A 19157-nucleotide genomic window follows, 5' to 3' on the forward strand; every position below is an offset into this window, starting at 1 on the left:
GAGAATATTTTTAAATAAAATATCGTTTAAAAAAAGCCTTATTTTTTCGCGCAGCTCTTAGCTTCGAAAAACAAGAAGAAATAATTCACATCCGCGTCTAGCATAAAGAACATCTCACAGCAGCGCTATCGCATCGTCGATCGCATTCTAATCAGCGCGTGTGAGATCAATCTTCGTGGCTCGCAGGCTCTCCGAGAGCCACTCTCTGCACACACGTCGCTCGTAATTATTGTTTCGTCGGGAGAAACGATGACATAGTGCACCGGGAGTCATCCCCCGCGGGGAAGAGCGCATTCTGTGCCGCTGGCGCTACCTCGCCCGTTCTGTTCACAGAGCGCACGTTGGAAACGGGGGACCATCAGAGGCGGCAGCAGCAGCAGCAACAGAAACCGGTCCAGCGCATCGCAGCATCATGCCAGGAATATAAAGCTCGCGACGAGTCTTTCGGAGAAGAGACCGGCCTTTCGGGACACCATGTGCAATAAAAACACACGTGTACAGAAGGGAAAAAAAAAGGGAAACTTCGACTCGGTTTCGCGAATACACTCGAAAATGTTTTCCCGGTGAAAAATGTGCAACGAAATCTCGAGGAGGTGGAGTATCTCGGTGTTTCTCCTGCGAGCGTATCGCACGTACGAGAATTTAATGTTATTTACGTTAGAGACTAGTGAATATCTCTGTTCGATAAGACACAATTAGATTGTGTGTACAATCGAGTTGAAAAAAGCTCGAAAAGATTTGAACGAGGCATTCGGGGGATTTTAACTCTCGTAAGTAAGTTGAAAGTTTGAAATTAACTTTCCGAGAGATAGATACAATCCGCTGTTTGTACTATCTCGATTTCTGGGGCAGCTACATTTTCCCTCGCGCGGTATCTCCGCAAGATACATATTAAAATAAAAGCAGTCGTGTAAAAATCAATGTTCGAAAGCTGTAAACACGTGCAACAAGAAGATTGCAGAAGTGCGCACATCAAGATAACAATCTCTTGTACGTTCCAAGGTAATCGTGCACAGATCCATTAGGATCGAGACCGTACTCCGTGAAACGAGAGACAGGAGCTTCGAAGATGTACTTTTCTCAAAATAGGATTCTTGCATATTCGTTTCCCGATGATTCGTTCCAATTTCGATCGTCATTATCCTCCCCCTTGCGCTCTCGACCCAGAGGAGAGCATCCCTCTTCTTTCCTCTTCGTGACCCAACTTCGGCTCCCAGACTTGGGAACCCCTGTCGTAGGTCAATACTCTCTCTCGGCGAGGTTCTCCACCACCAGGCATCGCCACCGCTTCTCCACCGGGTGGTGGCGAGTCGTCGTCGTGGTGAGTCGATTAGATCGATTCCGTGGAAAGTGCATCGTAAGGCACCTCGACGCTTTTGTCTCGTTAACCTCCCTCGTATGGAATCTCTCTCTCTCTCTTTTTCTTTTCATCTTCTTTGACGCACCCGTCGCTCTGATGATGATCAGCGGCGAATGAACTTTCACCTTAACGACCGCGTTATGTTTGCACGGCGGCACGTGCTCGTTGTTTTTAACAAAGAAGAAAAAGAAAAGAAGAGAGAGAGAGAGAGAGAGAGAGAGAGAGAGAGGGAGGGAGAGGAGAGGGGGGGATGTAGCTAGGTTAAGATGTTAGAGCAGACAAGAAAATTGACAGTTTTGCCAAAAAAAAGGATGATATTCACGAAAAAGTATTATTGCAAATAATACTTTGCGAATATTTGGATAAAAATTAATAGAATTATTTTTAAATTGCTTGATTTTTCAAGAGCGAGCAAAAAAACCTACAAGAGCATGGCTAACGTCCCTGGAGAGACGTGGCATTTGAACCGAGATTTTTTTATACCAAGCAGAAGAGAAAAAGAAAAGAAAACGATAATGAGTCTAATTTTCATTAACGACGTTAATTGCGACAAAATTTCCAATAATTAGTGTGCAATATAATTTTTAACAAGCAAGTATAAATATATATGAAAAATATTTATACTCCCTTCATCCATTCTCCCTTTCCTTAGCTTCTTCTACGAGAGATGTAACTTTGCCGAATTAAAATATTTATTAAATATTTTAAATATTATCTATATATTATTTTAAATATTAAATATTTTATATCGTATATCTTTTTCAAGATCAAACGCGTTTGACATTATCTTTCTAATCAATCATCGGGGAGAAAAAGGAAATTATGCAACGTTTCTATGACAATGATTTGCAAGAGTATTCTTTTAATAGCCTGGTTACTATAACCACGCGCCTGAATATATCGTAAGCTCCATTAATTGTTAAAACGGGGACAAACACGCGAGTGTACTCGAGCGAAGCTGATAATAAATGATACCGTAACACCTACGTTTAACGCCTATACTGACAGGTGATACTACCAGGCTAAATTACGTATACCGGAATGTATTCGGAGTTGCTCGGATATAATATTATTCGCCATTTATATTCTCACGAACGAGTAAATAATTATGTAAAATAACGAATAATTATTATAATGTAATGTATACATGTGTATAATTATGTTCAGATATTGTTAACAGTAAATAATAAAATATTAATTATAACATTTTTCACATGTCCCAGAAAGTTCATTCTAAATTTTAAGTTAAAATAATTTATTGTATGTTATTTATTGACAAACTAAAAATATTAAATAATTGACACAATACTTTACATTTATTTTTGTTATTGTGACTTTAAGTGTTATGTAAAAATAACATACAAATTAATTAAAAATTACATGAAAAAATAGTTTCAATAACTCGTAAGAAATGTTGAGAACATTAACATATAACAATTATTTTAACTAAAATTATTTGTAATAGAAACATTTGATTCTAGTAAATTTGATTAATTTTGTATGTCAAAGTTCAAGATTATTTGAAGATTTTAACTTTTCTTAGAATGTTAAACTGACTTTGAGACATGTTGATTGTTTAAAATGATTATGTTAAAAATATTCAAAATAAATATTTCATTTCTAAGAGACATATACAAAGTGTTAAGTTATGAAGTTGACATAAATGTAACACATGAAAAAAAAATAGTAACATATCAGTTGTAAAAATAGTAACATATCAGTTGTATGTTAATTTTACATTAAAGTACTACTCAAAACGTAGTAATACAAGAAAATTTTAACACATGGATGTGCAATTTTTTACTGTGTATAAAAGTGACTTAAATGCCTCCAATTATTGTCGACGGAAAATCGTTTTCTGGAAGAATGCATCATGTCATTTCGACACGTTGGAAGAACTCTCGTAAATTTCGCCGTGATATGAGATTAGTCAAGTAAATATAGATTTGCCTGTATAATAAGTATCCATAAAATTCCAATGAACGTGTGCGCCTTCTCTCCTTCTCTCTTTTCAGAGAGAGAAAAGAGAAAACCAATCGTTTTAATATTAATGAGGTAATCGACGATTCGATCGCGAGGGGTCTCTTTTCTAAGAGCCCTTTATTAATCGCGAAATTATTACACCGTCTCTCGGTATTGATTGCACATGTATGCTCGTTAAACCTCGGACGAAATTGATCGATCGAGCCGCCTCTTCGAAGAAAACCGTTGATACGATATTTTCTGCTTATAGCGCGTCCTGAATCGTGCAATCTGGAAATTAGCGAAAATTAGTCTCGAGATACATATACAGGGTGTTTCTTAATAAGTGCGAAAAATTTTAAGAGATGATTCTTCTCTCGAAAATTAAGGGGAGTTTTTCATATAAACATTAAAAAGTCATATAAAAATTAAAATTTTTTCTAATAAAAAATTTTTCTAATAAAATTCATATAAAAATTAAAATTTTTTCTAATAAAAAATTGAATAGGGGTTGCTAGATTCATCCTCTTATAACAATACGAGAGGCTGAAAAAATATTAATAAATAACCTCTTTACTAGTAGAAAATATCCACCTAATTTCATTTCTTTAACTTGTTTCAAATTTGAGAAAAAAATAAAAACCTAATTTTTACCTCCTTTTTAAAGGAATGTAACTTCACTTCAGGGAAGGATGTAGAAGTATATATTTATAAAAACACCCTGTATATAACGCTTTTGATCAAGAAAATTAATGCTTCAATGATTACCCAGAAGAGAAAAATGAATGTCTATTTTTCACAAGCAATTAAAAAATTCTTTTCAATTTTTTCCTCATAATTCCCTATTAATGATGTTCATCAAAGGCTCGTAAGATCATATTGATCAAGAAAACGCTCAATGATCGAAAATAATCGATCGTTTCGAGTCAATTTCGAAACAAAAGCCCGGGAATTACACGTGAATTACGACAGGTAGCATCCCGATACGCGCATAATCGAGTAGCCGCGACTCGAAAATGACGTAAAAAAAAACCTTTCGTGGGAATCTTCCGGTTCGATGAACTCGATGCGGAAGCGGAAGAGACGGATTTGCGTCCTTATTCGCGGCAACTTAGGCTTCATTACGTCTAAGAGTTCGTCATTTGTGTCAATTATCATCCTTCTTCCTCTCTCTCTATCCGTGTTGCACGGCAACATGAAGAATTCAACGCTCGTACGAGAATAAACGCTCGATGTGCCATAAATCTGGGCCACTGTAGTCGTGGATTCGATTCATTATGCAACGCCCGTTGACGAGAGGAAGAGAGGGAGAAAGAGAGAGGGAAAGGTGCATATGCTTCCGATGCTTTCTCTTGCGCAAAAGACAGCCGACGACAGTCGTTATCGAGTTGCAGCGACTCGATTATGCGCGCATCCAAAGGATATCTGTCGTACTCGGGATGGAGAGAGAGAGAGAGAAAGAGAGAGAATATTTCCGTAATAATATTTGCATGCAGAATGTCAAGAAAGAGAATCTGCTTTAGATAATCGAAACAATAAAATAATGAATAGAAAAATAATATAAGAAATATTACAATAGCTAGGCTAAAATTTTTTAATTCTCTTCAATAAACAATTTTCTCTCAAGATAGAATTCTATTCATTTTTTGCATATTTGCATATATGTTTTTTATTGCAAATAGAACCCTGTTAGAAACAAAAAAAAATAATTCCAAAGTATATATTTTTCTCTACAAGAATTAAATATAAATTAATCAAGGAGTGATCTTCTTTTGTCGATCCATTGTTGCATTTCGATTATAATAGTCGTCCCTTTTTTATTTCTAGTTCTAGCGCATTTATTATTCTACAGTTTCTCGAATTCTAAAAATAGCGCGGATATTCCACGGCTTTATTTTCTAAACAAAAGTTCTCTACAAAGTTTCAACAATAAAATTCCGAAAATTCCAAAGTTCAGATTCGTTAATTATTGAAAAGCCAGGGATTCAGGGCAAGGACAGTTTCGCTTTTGTGGGAAGCGGAATTGGGTTAGCGACGCGGCGCTGAAAGTATATATCAAGCATATAATAAATATATAACAAATATATAACAAGTATATAACATTTACAAATCAGACAATACAAAATACGTGCACAATCCGACAATGGCGCGACAATGGTTCGTTTTGACAGTTTTAGCGCTGAAAGCATCGCTCTATCTTCGTTTGATATTCGATGCGCAATAAAGACAGAATGATGCTCACAGCGCGTAAGAGTACAAAGCGAACGCAGTCAATGCATCGCTTTCATTTCACGCAATGTCGATTGCACAATAAAGACGAGCGGCGCTCTTTAAGACAGTCGCGTCAGGCGCTGCACACGTGTCCTCGACCTGGACACACGATCACCGTAATTAGCGCGTTTCCTTTGTCTCGAAAAGGGCAGTGCATGACGATCCGCGATGCGATCCCGTTCGCGATTATTCATATTTAATCGTGCCATTCTTTCACGACGTAATAGACTTTCAAGAATGAATTACCAGGTCGTTTCGCGAACGTAGTTCAATTATCCTTTAACCGCGACATATTAACTCTCTTAATCATTGATTCATAATTAGCTCTCGTCTAGAAAAGATTGTTCCGTAGAAAAAGTTAATTATTATTATACACTATCCCGTCGTGCAATCATCTCTCTAATTCTTCTATCTTTCTTTAATATTTACAATTAAAAATCAGATAAAATTATGTTAAAGTTTATTTAAAGTAAAAAATAAGATAGAGGTTTCGCAAATAAAATTAATTTTTTTTTAATGTATATATTATTTTCAATCTATATATATATATATATATATATATATATATATATATATATATAATATATATGATCTATACTTTTTTAAATCTATATATTATTTCAATGATGCAAATAATTATGAAATACACAAATATAATACATAAATCTGACTGTGAGACAATGCGTCTTAATGACTCGAGTATACCAAGTTTTCATACTGGACTAATTTCAGAGAGAATAATAAATATATCTTATAAATACCATCTTATATAAATATAAATTATACAATTTTTTATATTATTATTATTAAAGAACTTTGGATATATAACATGTATATAACATGTGTATAACTTTAGGTATATAACATGTATAAAACGAAAGATCGCAGCATGAAACAATAAAGCATGGACATGAAATACGCTTGGTGTCGAATAAAAAAAAAAACATCGTTCTGCCACGAACAAAGTCGGACTGTCACGATAGAGAGGGAGAATTTATAACTCGTACGGATATATCGGCAGACTTGAATGGCGCGATTGTTCGAGACCTTTCCCCGCGAGTGTGTGTATTTTTCTTTATCTCTCGCTCGTCGAGGAGAAGTTGTTATCGGAGGGATATATTGTGTTTCTCCGTTCGTAAAAATGTGTCAGAGCGATTAGCCCTCGCGAGAGAACTCTTCGACAATCTTCCTCTTTTGGGATCGAGACGTTTCAATGACACTTTTAGCATTCTTGTGTGTCCTCTCGTCACTTCGTTATGTTTCCTCATTTTCATTCATTCCTAGTTATTTTTTCAATCGAAATCATTTTCATGGTTGACAACTCTAGTACACTCGAAAACGTTCCAACGAGATTATCATTTATTGCACGTCAACTTCCAATTTCAATCCATTCAGTTCAAATGGTGTATATTATTATAATATAACTCTCTCTTTCTCTCTCTCTCTCTGAACTTTAGATTCTAATAAATTTATATTTTCTCCTATAAAGTTTAATTTGTCAGAAGTTTTTTATTCGCAATCGTTAGATCGTTAAAAAAAGTTAATTTCAAAAAAAGAATTTTTAGCGATTAAATGTAAAAAAATAAAGATCCAAATAGGACGTCAATTTCATTTCAAGATTATATTTCAATACATACTTCAGCTTCTCTTCATAGCTTGATTAGTAATTTTTATTTGTAAAAGCCTTCAGACGTATTTCCAACAATAAATATAAAAAAATAAAATCGTCCGAAATATATACGTATATAATGAGACGTCAATTTCATTTCAAGATTACATTTTAATATATTTTATTTCTCTTCACTATTCGATCAGTTGGTAAGAGCTTTCAGACCCGTTTCATAAGATCCTCTCGATAAACACTGGCGTGATAAACGTAGCGCAATAAGACGTACGAGAGCGACGAAAAACTCGTTCTCACGATTTAAATACGAAGCGTACACATAGTGAGTCAGCAACGTAGCGCCGCTTATAAGCCGCAACGCTAACAGTGTATCTTTTCGTCTCTGCTTTATGTATGACTCACGAATTACAAGTATTTTTCGATTGGCGCACATACGAGGGTGAGACCCTCGACTTACGAGCGCACCCTTCGGTCCCGAAAAGCATCGGCGAGGGAGGTCTACCTCCTTCGCCATGTGTTGCTCGACAGTGATTCTCAAATCGAGATCACGTCATAATCTACGCCGATGAATATTTATACACAGTAAAAAATTGCGTATTCATGTGTTAAAATTTTCTTGTGTTTTGATTAGTACGTTTTGATTAGTACTTTAATGTAAACATATAACTGATATGTTATTATTTTTATAACGTTTTCATCTGTTACATTTATGTTAACTTCATAACTTAACACTTTCTATACGTCTCTTAGAAATGTGATAGAAATGGAATATTATTTTGAGTATTTTTAACATAATCATTTTAAACAATCAACATGTCTCAAAGTCAGTTTAGCATTCTAAGAAAAGTTAAAGTGAATCTTCAAATAATTTTGAACTTTGACATACATAATAATCAATTTATTAAAATCAAATTCTATTACAAATAATTTAAGCTGAAATAATTACTATTATATGTTAATATCCTACAACAATTCTTACGAGTTATTGTAATTATTTTTTCATGTAATTTTTAATTAATTTGTATGTTATTTTTCTATTACACTTAAAGTCACAATAACAAAAATAAATGTAAAGTATTGTGTCAATTATTTAACGGTTTTAGTTTGTAATAAGTTATAAGTTTGTAATAAGTAACATACGACGAATGAGTTTTAATTTAAAATTTAGAGTGGACTTTCTGAGACATGTGAAAAATGTTGTGATTAACATTTTATTTTTTACTGTGTATGTGCGTCTTTACTTGATGGAAAAAATTATGATTCGTAAGATTTTAGCTTTCATCTTTCGTCTGTCAGTTTATTTGGGAGACTATCGGTGATATAACAGTATAAACGAATTGTACTCCGTAATGATACTTTGACAAGTGATGTTTTGATAAAATTGATTGAAAATTTCTTGGGTACTTTCTCGAGAATTTTATCGTAAAAGTTGGAGTATCGAAAGTCCTTAGACATATCAATAAACATATCACTATATATATATTTACTTTAAAAACTCTGTTTTTAAAGAATAAAATTGAATCATGAGTAATAATAAATTTATATAACTGAAAATGACTTTCTGCGAAAGACATATAAAAGAATTATTTTAATAGTATTTCCAAGTAAAACAATCATGTCTGCATATCTTTCAGAGACTCTGTCATCATCATTTCAGTGGAAAAGCAAATGTTTAAAAAATTTCAGAAAACAAATGTTGTAACACGTTTAACATCCGACAAACTAAGGATTAAATTCACTTACGTAACAAAATCATAAAATAATTTAGAAAATCAATTTTTCAAATAAGACTTACGAAATCAATTCTTCATATAAGACTTACAAAATTAAGTTCAGTCAGATTACTTTTGACAACATTATATATACGATTTCATGATGTAACAGATCTAATCTACAATGATATTATAGCAATTTATTAAAAAAAATAAGGAAAAAGATAGCATATCACGAAATTATTAATAATTGATTGACAGCTTATCACAAAATGATGCTATTTTTACGTGTACAAATATTGTCAGATTCTTCCAAGAAGTAGTATATCAGTAAGTATATATCGGAATATATCTCTAAAGGAGTCAAGATTTCAAAAATTCCCCATTTTTGGATAAAGTCCATACTATTTAAAAATAACTGATATATACCAGAAAAATCCGGCAAAAATTCATTTTTCCTGATATTTTTTAAAAACGATAATCGAATAGAAAATCTAAAAATATGAATGCCAGAATGTGATAGAAAGTACTATATAAAGATTTCTTCGTAAAAATGATAATTAATTTTGTTGTCAATTTACATAACTGTTAGCCAATTTGGAATCAATTAAAATTAAAAGTTTTCCAATTTAATTTTCCAATTTAGTTTTATCCAAAATAAAATCCGAAATAGATTAAAAATCGGTGTAGGAAATAATATAAATTAATTTTTCAAAATATTGAATGATAAATATGAAACCAGATCTATATTGATAAAGATTTTTCTGTCACTAATTAAATATTTTTCTGTTGTGTGTATTTTTCTCATTAACTTAAAAATTAATATAAAATTTAGTGATATTTATATTTTTTTATTTTAAAAATATATTTCACATATTAATTTAAATAAAAAAAAAACTATTATTATACTTTGTTCTTCTTTAAATTATATGACTAATGATGATTTATTAATTAAAGCAAACATATCTTTTTATATTAAAATTATATAAATATACGTTTTCCCACATCACATATATTAATCATTTTATAATATAAATATACGGTTTTCCCACATCACATATATTAATCATTTTATAATATATTATATATCTATAATATTTATAGTTTATTTGGAAAATCCAGGATAGGAGAAATTTGCGGTATATGATTTTTCCTGCACCCCCTGATGGATGGACTTCTCTGTCAATCCTAAAAAATTTCCTAAACTCTTCGAAAAGAGAACTCCGATCTGAACCGAATGAAGCTCCCAACCGCGCTACCCCAATCGATGCTACCGATTTCGCGGGACAATCCGTATGCATATTTGACGACTCGCCCTCGCATCGCGCTTACCGAGATGGGCTCGCCGTTCGCCTTCTCTCCGTCCAGTAGCCTCTGTCGCATGGCCAGCCTGTCCATGCTGGCGAGCCTGTAGCTGCCGCCGGCCTCGCGGTCCCTGCTGAGCCGCTCGGCGGCGGTGCCGACGCCACCGCCGTTCGAGCCGGCGTTAAAGCTCGAGGTATACTTGGGTAGGGTCGGCGGCGGCACTTGCCGCGCCTTCTCGCGGCTCAGCATCGTGCTGTTGCTGTAGAGGAAGGACGAGTTGCTGTTGTTGGGCAGGCCGCGGCCCCCGGACGGCGAGATGCCCGACGACGCCGTGGACGACGCCGTCGACGACGACGACGACGCCGACGGCGTCTTGATGCCGTTGCTCTGCGCGCCGCCCGCGGTGCCGTTCTGGTTCTCCGTGGCCGACATTCCGTCACCCCGCTACAGACGTACGCGGGCTACTCCGGCTTCCTTTTCTCGTCTCTCCGACGGAGGATCGTCACCGGGAGGCTCTCGGAGGGGGACTTATTAACCCTTGAACCGAAAGATCGGAGAGATAGTCAACAGGTTCGCTCTCGTGTAATTATGTCATGTACACACGTGTGGTGACACGTGAGCGCGTAATGTCATCTGTCATCTGTCAGAGTCGGATTTTTCATCGGATGATTCTGGTAGCGAACGTGCGATCTCTGAGACTACTCGGAATGTTTCGATTGCGTTCTTTGAAATGAATGTCATAGAAATAATATGAATTTATTGATATGTCATAGAAATAATATGAATAATTTATGATATGTCATTCATTCATTATGTGTACACGCACCGGCAGGAAAGGTGTCGATATATTTTTCATTTCTTTTTTTAACGGAGTTAAAATGCGGTTCAACCGCGTGCACCGGCATATTCATTCTATTAAATTAAATAATAATTATAATTTTCTCTTTATATAATATAATGTACATGCGTACATACGTGCTTCGCTTGTGTGAGTGTGACGTCAGTGAGCGTCAACACAAGCATAGCGGGACACCATTCCTGCCGGTGCGTGTACATAATAGCGTAACGACGATATATGCGCACATTATGTTAAAAAGATTATTAATTCATCACCGAGTCTTAGAGATATTTCGGTTTAAGGATTAATATCGTGGAATATAAGAGTTACTGGCAAGTCTCGATTTTTCATAAAACTGCAATTTTCGCAATATTATCCAGGTAGAAAATCGTTACTTTATTAATTGTACATTTTTTTATTTATTTTTTTATATATTTTTTTAACAGAGCGTAAAAAATATTACCTTTTTATTTTACTTTTATTAAATCAGAATAATCAAATCGATAATCTAAAAAGTAATTATGTTTATTTTTTAATCTTTAATTACACGTTTCACGTCATAGTTAAGTTATATTTACAAATTTCTAAATTTACAAGAATCTATAATTTTATAATTGGAATGTGATTAATCTATTAATCTATTTATTATCTTATTTATTATCTTCTAAAAAGCAACACTTAATGATTTTTTCTAAATATAATTATTAGGAAATTATTAAAAATTATGAGGAAATTTTGACAAAAACGCGACTCTTAATTTTAATATCAAAAATAAATGCGTAAAATACAATAATAACAAAAATAAAACATATTTAATCTCTAGACGTCATATTCTCGGATTACTAGTTACAACACTAGTATATATGTCTCATATTATCGATATGCAGTTTTATGAAACAGAGTCCAGGTTCATAAAAAAAAAATCGATGCACAAGGATGATTCAAACGACGTATAAAATGCACCAACGTGCGTAAATTGTAGATCGACTGTGCATTCCAAAACTAAACGCGCCAATCGAGAAGAGCTTTAATTTGTTCCTGCGAAACTTTATTTGAGAAACGCTTAGCTAACCTATTTAACTAGCCTATAAGTACGAGATAACGTTGTTATTCCGATTCTTGTTCGATAATGGAAAACTGTAATCAATCTATTTCACGATGAACTGTGATCAATCTATTTCACGATGAAATTCACAGATAAATCTCATTTTTTTACGTACGTATTTAAATATACTATTGTATTATTTGTAAAATTAATTTGTTTTATTAATGAATAGCATCATTATTAATTTGTCATAAATATACGTAAAAATAGAGAATTTATATATGTATTTATTTTTTTATTATTTTTCTTTGTAATCTGATTTGTTGACAAAAAAATAGTATATATTTTAAAATATATACACACGCAATTTTATAATAAAATTTTTTATAATAAATTTTATAATAAATAATATAATTTGTAATAAATTATAAATCTAATTCTAAAAAAATGAGAATTGTAGTGTTTTGTAAAAATATTGGCTACTTTTCTCGGCGAAAAAATCAGATTATGAAGAAGCTTTAATATATCCGGCTGTATTGAAAAGTGAGCTTTTCAATGCGCGCGATTGAGTCGAATGATTCCTCTGGCAAAAATGTTTTCAGGTAGAAGAAGAGAAAGAAGCCTCTCGATTGGGGCGTCGGAACACATTGAAAGTCGATACCAGATGCGGTTTTATTTATCCTCGTCACGAGAGAGATGGTGTTCCGTAACGAGACTAGTTCCATACTTGTCTTATATTCCGCGAGGATAATCGGGCGACGACGGAGGCGGTGTTTCTCGTTTCGGTTTCGTATCTCGTATGAACAAACGTGGCATTACTCGGAATCGATCCACAAAGACAAGGAAACATGAGAAAGCAATGTTACTGATATTTTCGATATCGAACTAGAAATGCAGCCATATATCTCTCCAAACCTTAAATATTGTCAAAAGATTAGATATCATTTTATATAAATATTTTTTTTAAAAAGTTCAACATGTAATAAAAAATTATTTTAATTAAATTAATTATAAATTACTGGAATTAATTTAATTAATTTAGGCAAATAATTTTATATAATATTATATAATATATAATATACATATATTATATATTATAAAATATTATAAAATTCAAGACAGAATTCTATTAATAATTTTATTATTTTATTATGTTATATGTTTCAATGTAATATATTAATATTTTGATTTGTACATATTTTACGAAAAATGTTTTAATACATTGCAAATATATAAATTAGAATTCTGTCTTCAATTTTGTCGCAAATTATAGATCGACTATATAAAGACAGATCTTTCAATTTTTCAAGAAACTTATCATTGATAAATTGAATATCGTAGATACTAACGTATTCCATTGATTTATGCGAAGCATGTAATTAACTCTAATGAAAATTTATTGCCAATAAAAACTACTTAATGTAATAGTAAATATATTCAATATTCTCAACTATCAAACTTAATTAAGCAAATATACTATGTGTCTTTTACAGAGACTGCATTCTCAATTCAATATTAAAAAAGATTGTGAATTTTGTTTACATACACCTCGTATTTAAATTCTTCCACGCTCGAATTCATGTGCAATGATTATTTACGCATAATCGGTCGATGTTGACTCACACTGTCTGTATCTTTCGACTCGCATGACTACGATATTAGGAATGTATTGCAAAATAAAAGAAATCGAACATTAATCGGAATAAAAAAAATTACTCCCATCGTTTAACTTCAATGATCGGTCGCGATCGAAAAGAGAAAGGATCTCTCCATGAATACGAGACAAAATTGAGACATGCTACTTCTTCTGGTTAACGAAAATTTTAATCAAAATTAAATAAATAATTAAGATTTCTTTCTAATGTAAAAAGATTTCTCAGAAATTTGAAAAGGATTTTTGTATACAAAATTTTAATGTAAATTAATTAAAATGATTAGAATTATATTTAAAATAATCAAAAATATTAGTATTATATTGAAATGAATTAAGATTAATTTTGTAATAAATATGAATTAATTAAATAGATAAATAATATCAATTTGACTGTTGCAACAGGGCAGCTCTGATTCGCTGCAGTTTAGAAAGAGAGAGCGGCATAATTTCGATGAATTTTCCTGTGTACATAAATACACAGGAAAGAAATAAATTCCATGCCGCGTTTCCATTGTGACATGCAAGTAAACATAGAGGTCACTTTCGCGCGTCCACGCCATCGGAACGTCGACTCATCGAAATTACACCGGTTTCCGTCCTTGACGTTTGAATGGAGTCAATATTTCGTTAACCGGAAACAATAGCCTGCCCGTTCGCCCGATCTCCCTCGTTCTCGAGAATAAATATCGAGAAAATTTCTGGAGAGGGAACGTTTCTCTCCAGTTCTCATGTTCGAAATAGCCAGTTACCGAACCGATATCGACGCGATTCCCAACGAGAACACTACCTGGCCGTCGCACATGCACCGAGCATGAAAATCAAGACGAGCAGCAAGCTACTAACCTATGTCCTTTGTGATCGACACTAAAAAACCTTAAGGTTCGCTGCGTAGGTAGCGCGAGGTCTTTTTCGCATGAAAGAAGAAGGACGGGACAGAGAACGCGTCGGAGGAAACACACAGACACACACCACGCGCGCGCGCGCGCGCACGCCCGCGAAGGAGCGAGAAGGAAAGAAACGGGGACTGTATAACGTGCGTCGCACTGTGTGCGGGCTCCCGAGGGTCGGAGCCGGCGTTGCCGATGATTCACGCCGTCGGCGAGCCGGTCGAGCGTGGCCGCGTTTTCACTCTCACTTGGCCGTTCATCGCGTTTTACACGCGTCCCGCACGCGCGAATACAGAGGGAGGACGCGAATGCGACGACGCGACGCGTATAATTGATCACCGCACCAACGAAACGTCACAAAATTGCACTAAACGCGTCCTCGACGAGAGCTCGATCCGCGCGACACACTCCCTACAACCGACTCGTACGTACTGCGGCGACCACGCCTGACGCAGCTGCCGCGAGGGGAAAGAGAGCGAAAGAGGGGGGAGAAGACGCTGTGCGCCGCCGCGGCGCGATTCGTGGTCGTAGCGCGCATGCGCCGGCCAGCCGCGGACGTCGACGGCGCACGCGTCGTCGGTCACTCGCGCAGATCAGTCAGCGCGCTCGACGCTGACGGCGCGCGAGCGAAGCTCTATCGACACCCAGCGTCGATATTGTAGTGTCGCGTCCTTTCAGTCGCTTGACTGGACCTTTGCTAAGGCTTTGAAGCGAACACTCTTGCTTTCGTTCGTCGACAACTTTCTTTGCTTTACGCAGCAAAATCATTTAAAGGCATCTTTAAATTAATGTGTTTTGTTAAAATTTAATAAAGTAATAACTTGGATTATTTTGTTCTTTGACATATTTTGCAGACACTCATTAATTTTATTAAAACGTAAACAAATTGGTTACGAATGCAGTTGTAGAAAATTGTTATAGTATTTAGATACATTGTTATATTAATAAATAAATAAATTATTCATCTCGAAACTAAATTTTCACAAATATTTAAATATAATATTATAATTAAAATTATATATTTTCACAAATATTTAATTATAATATTCAAAAATGTAAAATTCATGTCGTGCAATTATTTAGAAAAATGCGTGCAAGAAATATGTGCCCAGACAGCACAAAAAGACCAAAAGATGTCTTAAAAACGTCTAGAGGATGTTAAGACGTCTTTAAATATTTTAAATGTCTTTTGGACATGTGTGCTGTCTGGGTGTGCGACAATTTAATTTATTCAATTAATGAGATTAAAAATGCAATGATATATTATGTATTAAATTACCGCGGTTAGAATTACTTTGATTAGATATCCTCGATATATGATATTCATACACGTGCGTCCTGGCATCAAATATCAAGAGGACATCAATAACGGAGTTACATATAATAATAATAACAAAAAAGTTATAATAGTAACAAGAGACTGAGAAAAATAGAAACCTCTTCATAATATTCTGAAAAAAATATCTGATGGAAAAATTGTGTTCGTTATTTTTCACATATTAAATACGCCTCTTGAGCTATAAATACTCCCACAACAAGATCCAGAATAGAAATCATGCTCACAAACGCAATTCATAAGTTCTTCAACAACTAATTAATTGGCTAAATTAGAGATAAAGAGAGAAGATTTGAGCTATTAGTTAAACAGTAATTTGGCATGTACACTTATTTAGATCTTGACAACTTTTGACGAGAATCTTGCGTGCTTTCGTGACTGAGAATTAAACTCGAAAGGAGTGCAGGATCAGAGATGATCTTATCAGGCGATCGCTCCTCTGTCAACGAACACGCATCGCGTTGTAATGGAACATGATCGCGCGCCACTTCTAACGACGAGAGTGCGTCGATTAGCTTTAAGTGATTCGAGCACGTCGGTCTCGATTTCGCGATGTCAACGCTCCCGCGATCAAGCGCATTGTCTTTGCGCTTGTTATTCTAACGCGTCCACTAGGAAGTACGCATAGCGAAATGCCCGGACAGCATGTCGATTGCGGCCTTAATTGGACGTCGAGCTAATAAGAGCACCGAACTGTTAGCCACGCGTGTCGCGTTGCGTACGTGCGTACGTACACGTTCGAACGGACGAGGCGGACGAAGAATAAAAGGACGTCTCGAGTGGAATGCAACTCGCGACAATGCGTCGCAATAAGTCGGCTGGAAACTCTCTCGAAATCATTTCTTCGCCAAACAACGCATCATATAATCCAAATGTATAATATAAACAACGCATCATATAATCCAAATATATAATATAAACAACGCATCATATAATCCAAATATATAATATATATCAATTAGTTCGTGTATTAATTAATATCCATTAATTCGATTTTATGTATATATACAGGGTGCTTCTTAATAAGTGCGAAAAATTTTAAGAGATGATTCTTTATCGAAAATTAAAGGGGGGTTTTTCATATAAACATATAGTGAAGTTACACTCCAAAAATGGGGATAAAAATTAAGTTTTTATTTTTTTCTAAAATTTGAAACAAAGAAATGAAATTAGGTGAATATTTTCTACTAGTAAAAAGGTTATTTATCAATATTTTTTTCAGTCTCCCGTATTGTTATAAAGGAATGAAGCTAGCAATCCCTATTTAATTTTATTAGAACTTTTTAATGGGTCGCAATATGATTATCTAAACATATGCATTAAAAAGTTTGATTTATTTAGAAACTTTTTTATTTCTTTTATTTTTTTCATAAAATCAGTAGTTTTCAAGAAAAAAAAAATACGTTATCGTGTACTAAGTAGTATAGGTTTCGAATTACGAGAAGTTAAATTTTAAAATAAAAATAAAATTAGAGTAAATGTTGGGAAAATTGGAACAAAATTATAATAAAAATCTAAAAAATAAAAACCTAATTTTTTACTCTCATTTTTGGAGAAATGTAACTCCACAGGGAGAGATGTAGGAGTATATGTTTATATGAAAAAGCCTTAATTTTCGCCAATACTCATCTCCTAAAATTTTCGCCAATACTCATCTCCTAAAATTTTTCACACTTATTAAGAAACACCCTACATATGTAATATTTTATATAATTTACTTATTTTGAGGTTCAAATTTAATTTTAAAAATATATATACGAATATACAATATATATAAAATTGAAATAATTATATATATATAAATCGAATTAATAAATATTAATTGATATATATATATATATATATATATATATATATATATATATATTACACATACATGTGCAGATAAATTTCCGAATGTATGTGCTAGAATGTCACATTTCCAAGTATTTATATAATATTTATGTAACATTTGCACAAGATAGCTGTCTTTCTATTAGTATATTATCAATAAAAAAATTGTGACGCGAATGATGACACTACGACTACCTGTTGAGACTCCTTGTTTTTTTGGCAATTATATCTGGCGAGAACGGCCGGGTTCAAACGGCGTCTCGTCGACGGGTCCGTCGCCGACATCATTCATCCGATTGCTCGCCAATCGTCAAATAGTAACTCGCTGATTCACAATATATATCGCACTTTCATCAATAGTTTAGCTCGACTAACTCGGTTCGCGTCGTGTATAGGAAACGCACTATCGTGTCCAGAGAAATCGCGTTGATTCGATCACGGAAACGCGATCAGAAATTTACTCGAGAGCGATTTTCTCGCAATTCGATCGATCCTGATCGTTGGCGCGAAACTGATAACGAAACGGGCTTGGCTAGTAAAAATCCACCGGGATAGAAATTTTATCTACTTGCAGCTTTAAGTCGACACGTCTGTACAAAACCGGAATGTTGTTCTACGGTTTGGAGACAGAACGATAAATTTCATAAGTTGCTGTTCCGTGAAATCAGAAGCTCGTAAAGAAATTTGATACGTTATATTTTACCATTCTCTCTATTATATGTGTAGATAAAAGCTTAGTAAATTTTCGTGAAATGTGCAATCATTTATGAACTTATTTCATTTACAAGCTCATGGATGAAAGATTTTGACAATTATGACGTTGCTCTCAAGTTACTGATGAAGAATAGTATAACAAAAAATAATAAAGTAAAAATTGATCAATTCAATAGGATGTTACTGGTCATTCTGTTACATATAATAATATAATATTCAGAAATTACATATTACATTATGCAGAAAATTGTTAATTTCGACATTTATTACTTTTAGCACATAATAAATGTATCAGTGCAGTAAAATAAAGAAACTTAATAGAATTGTTTTTTTATTATGTGTAAAAAAGAAACTTTTGAATATACATCAAACTTTATTTGTTTTTTATGTAGCTTGATTGTGATAAAATGTAAATTAAATTTTGTGAAAATATTTATTATTTCAAAGTTTATAAAATAATTGAGAATATGACAAAAATATTTTTAGAAAATTTGTATCCTTGTATTGCTTATATAATTTTTTTATATTTATTACAAAATTAAGTATAAAAATAAAAATTAAGTATAAAAATTGTTAAATCGCATCATTAATTTATTAAAATTATACCAAACTTATA

The 19157-nt window shown here is 33.7% G+C and overlaps 1 protein-coding gene across 9 annotated transcripts in view; it reads right to left on the bottom strand.

Annotated features, from left to right (window-relative positions):
• Positions 1-19157, bottom strand: part of LOC105256387 (septin-7) — a 42174-nt gene that overhangs the window by 17793 nt on the left and 5224 nt on the right. For 4 of the 9 annotated variants that reach the window (XM_011266237.3, XM_011266238.3, XM_011266236.3 and 1 more), the window contains exons 1-2: positions 14615-15081; positions 10262-10771 (exon numbers count right to left, since the gene is read on the bottom strand). The exons of 2 other annotated variants lie outside the window; for them this stretch is intronic. In XM_011266237.3, the coding sequence (XP_011264539.2) occupies positions 10262-10666 (405 nt within the window). In that variant the 5' untranslated portion in view covers positions 10667-10771; positions 14615-15081. Of the gene's footprint in view, positions 1-10261; positions 10772-14614; positions 15082-18022; positions 18441-19157 lie in introns of those variants that run through there. 3 more of the 9 variants (XM_025408203.1, XM_025408204.1, XM_020029113.2) reach the window with 3 other exon arrangements.

This window comes from Camponotus floridanus, unplaced genomic scaffold (genome assembly GCF_003227725.1).
Source record: "Camponotus floridanus strain SB8 unplaced genomic scaffold, Cflo_v7.5 scaffold2, whole genome shotgun sequence".
Lineage (NCBI taxonomy): Eukaryota > Metazoa > Arthropoda > Insecta > Hymenoptera > Formicidae > Camponotus > Camponotus floridanus.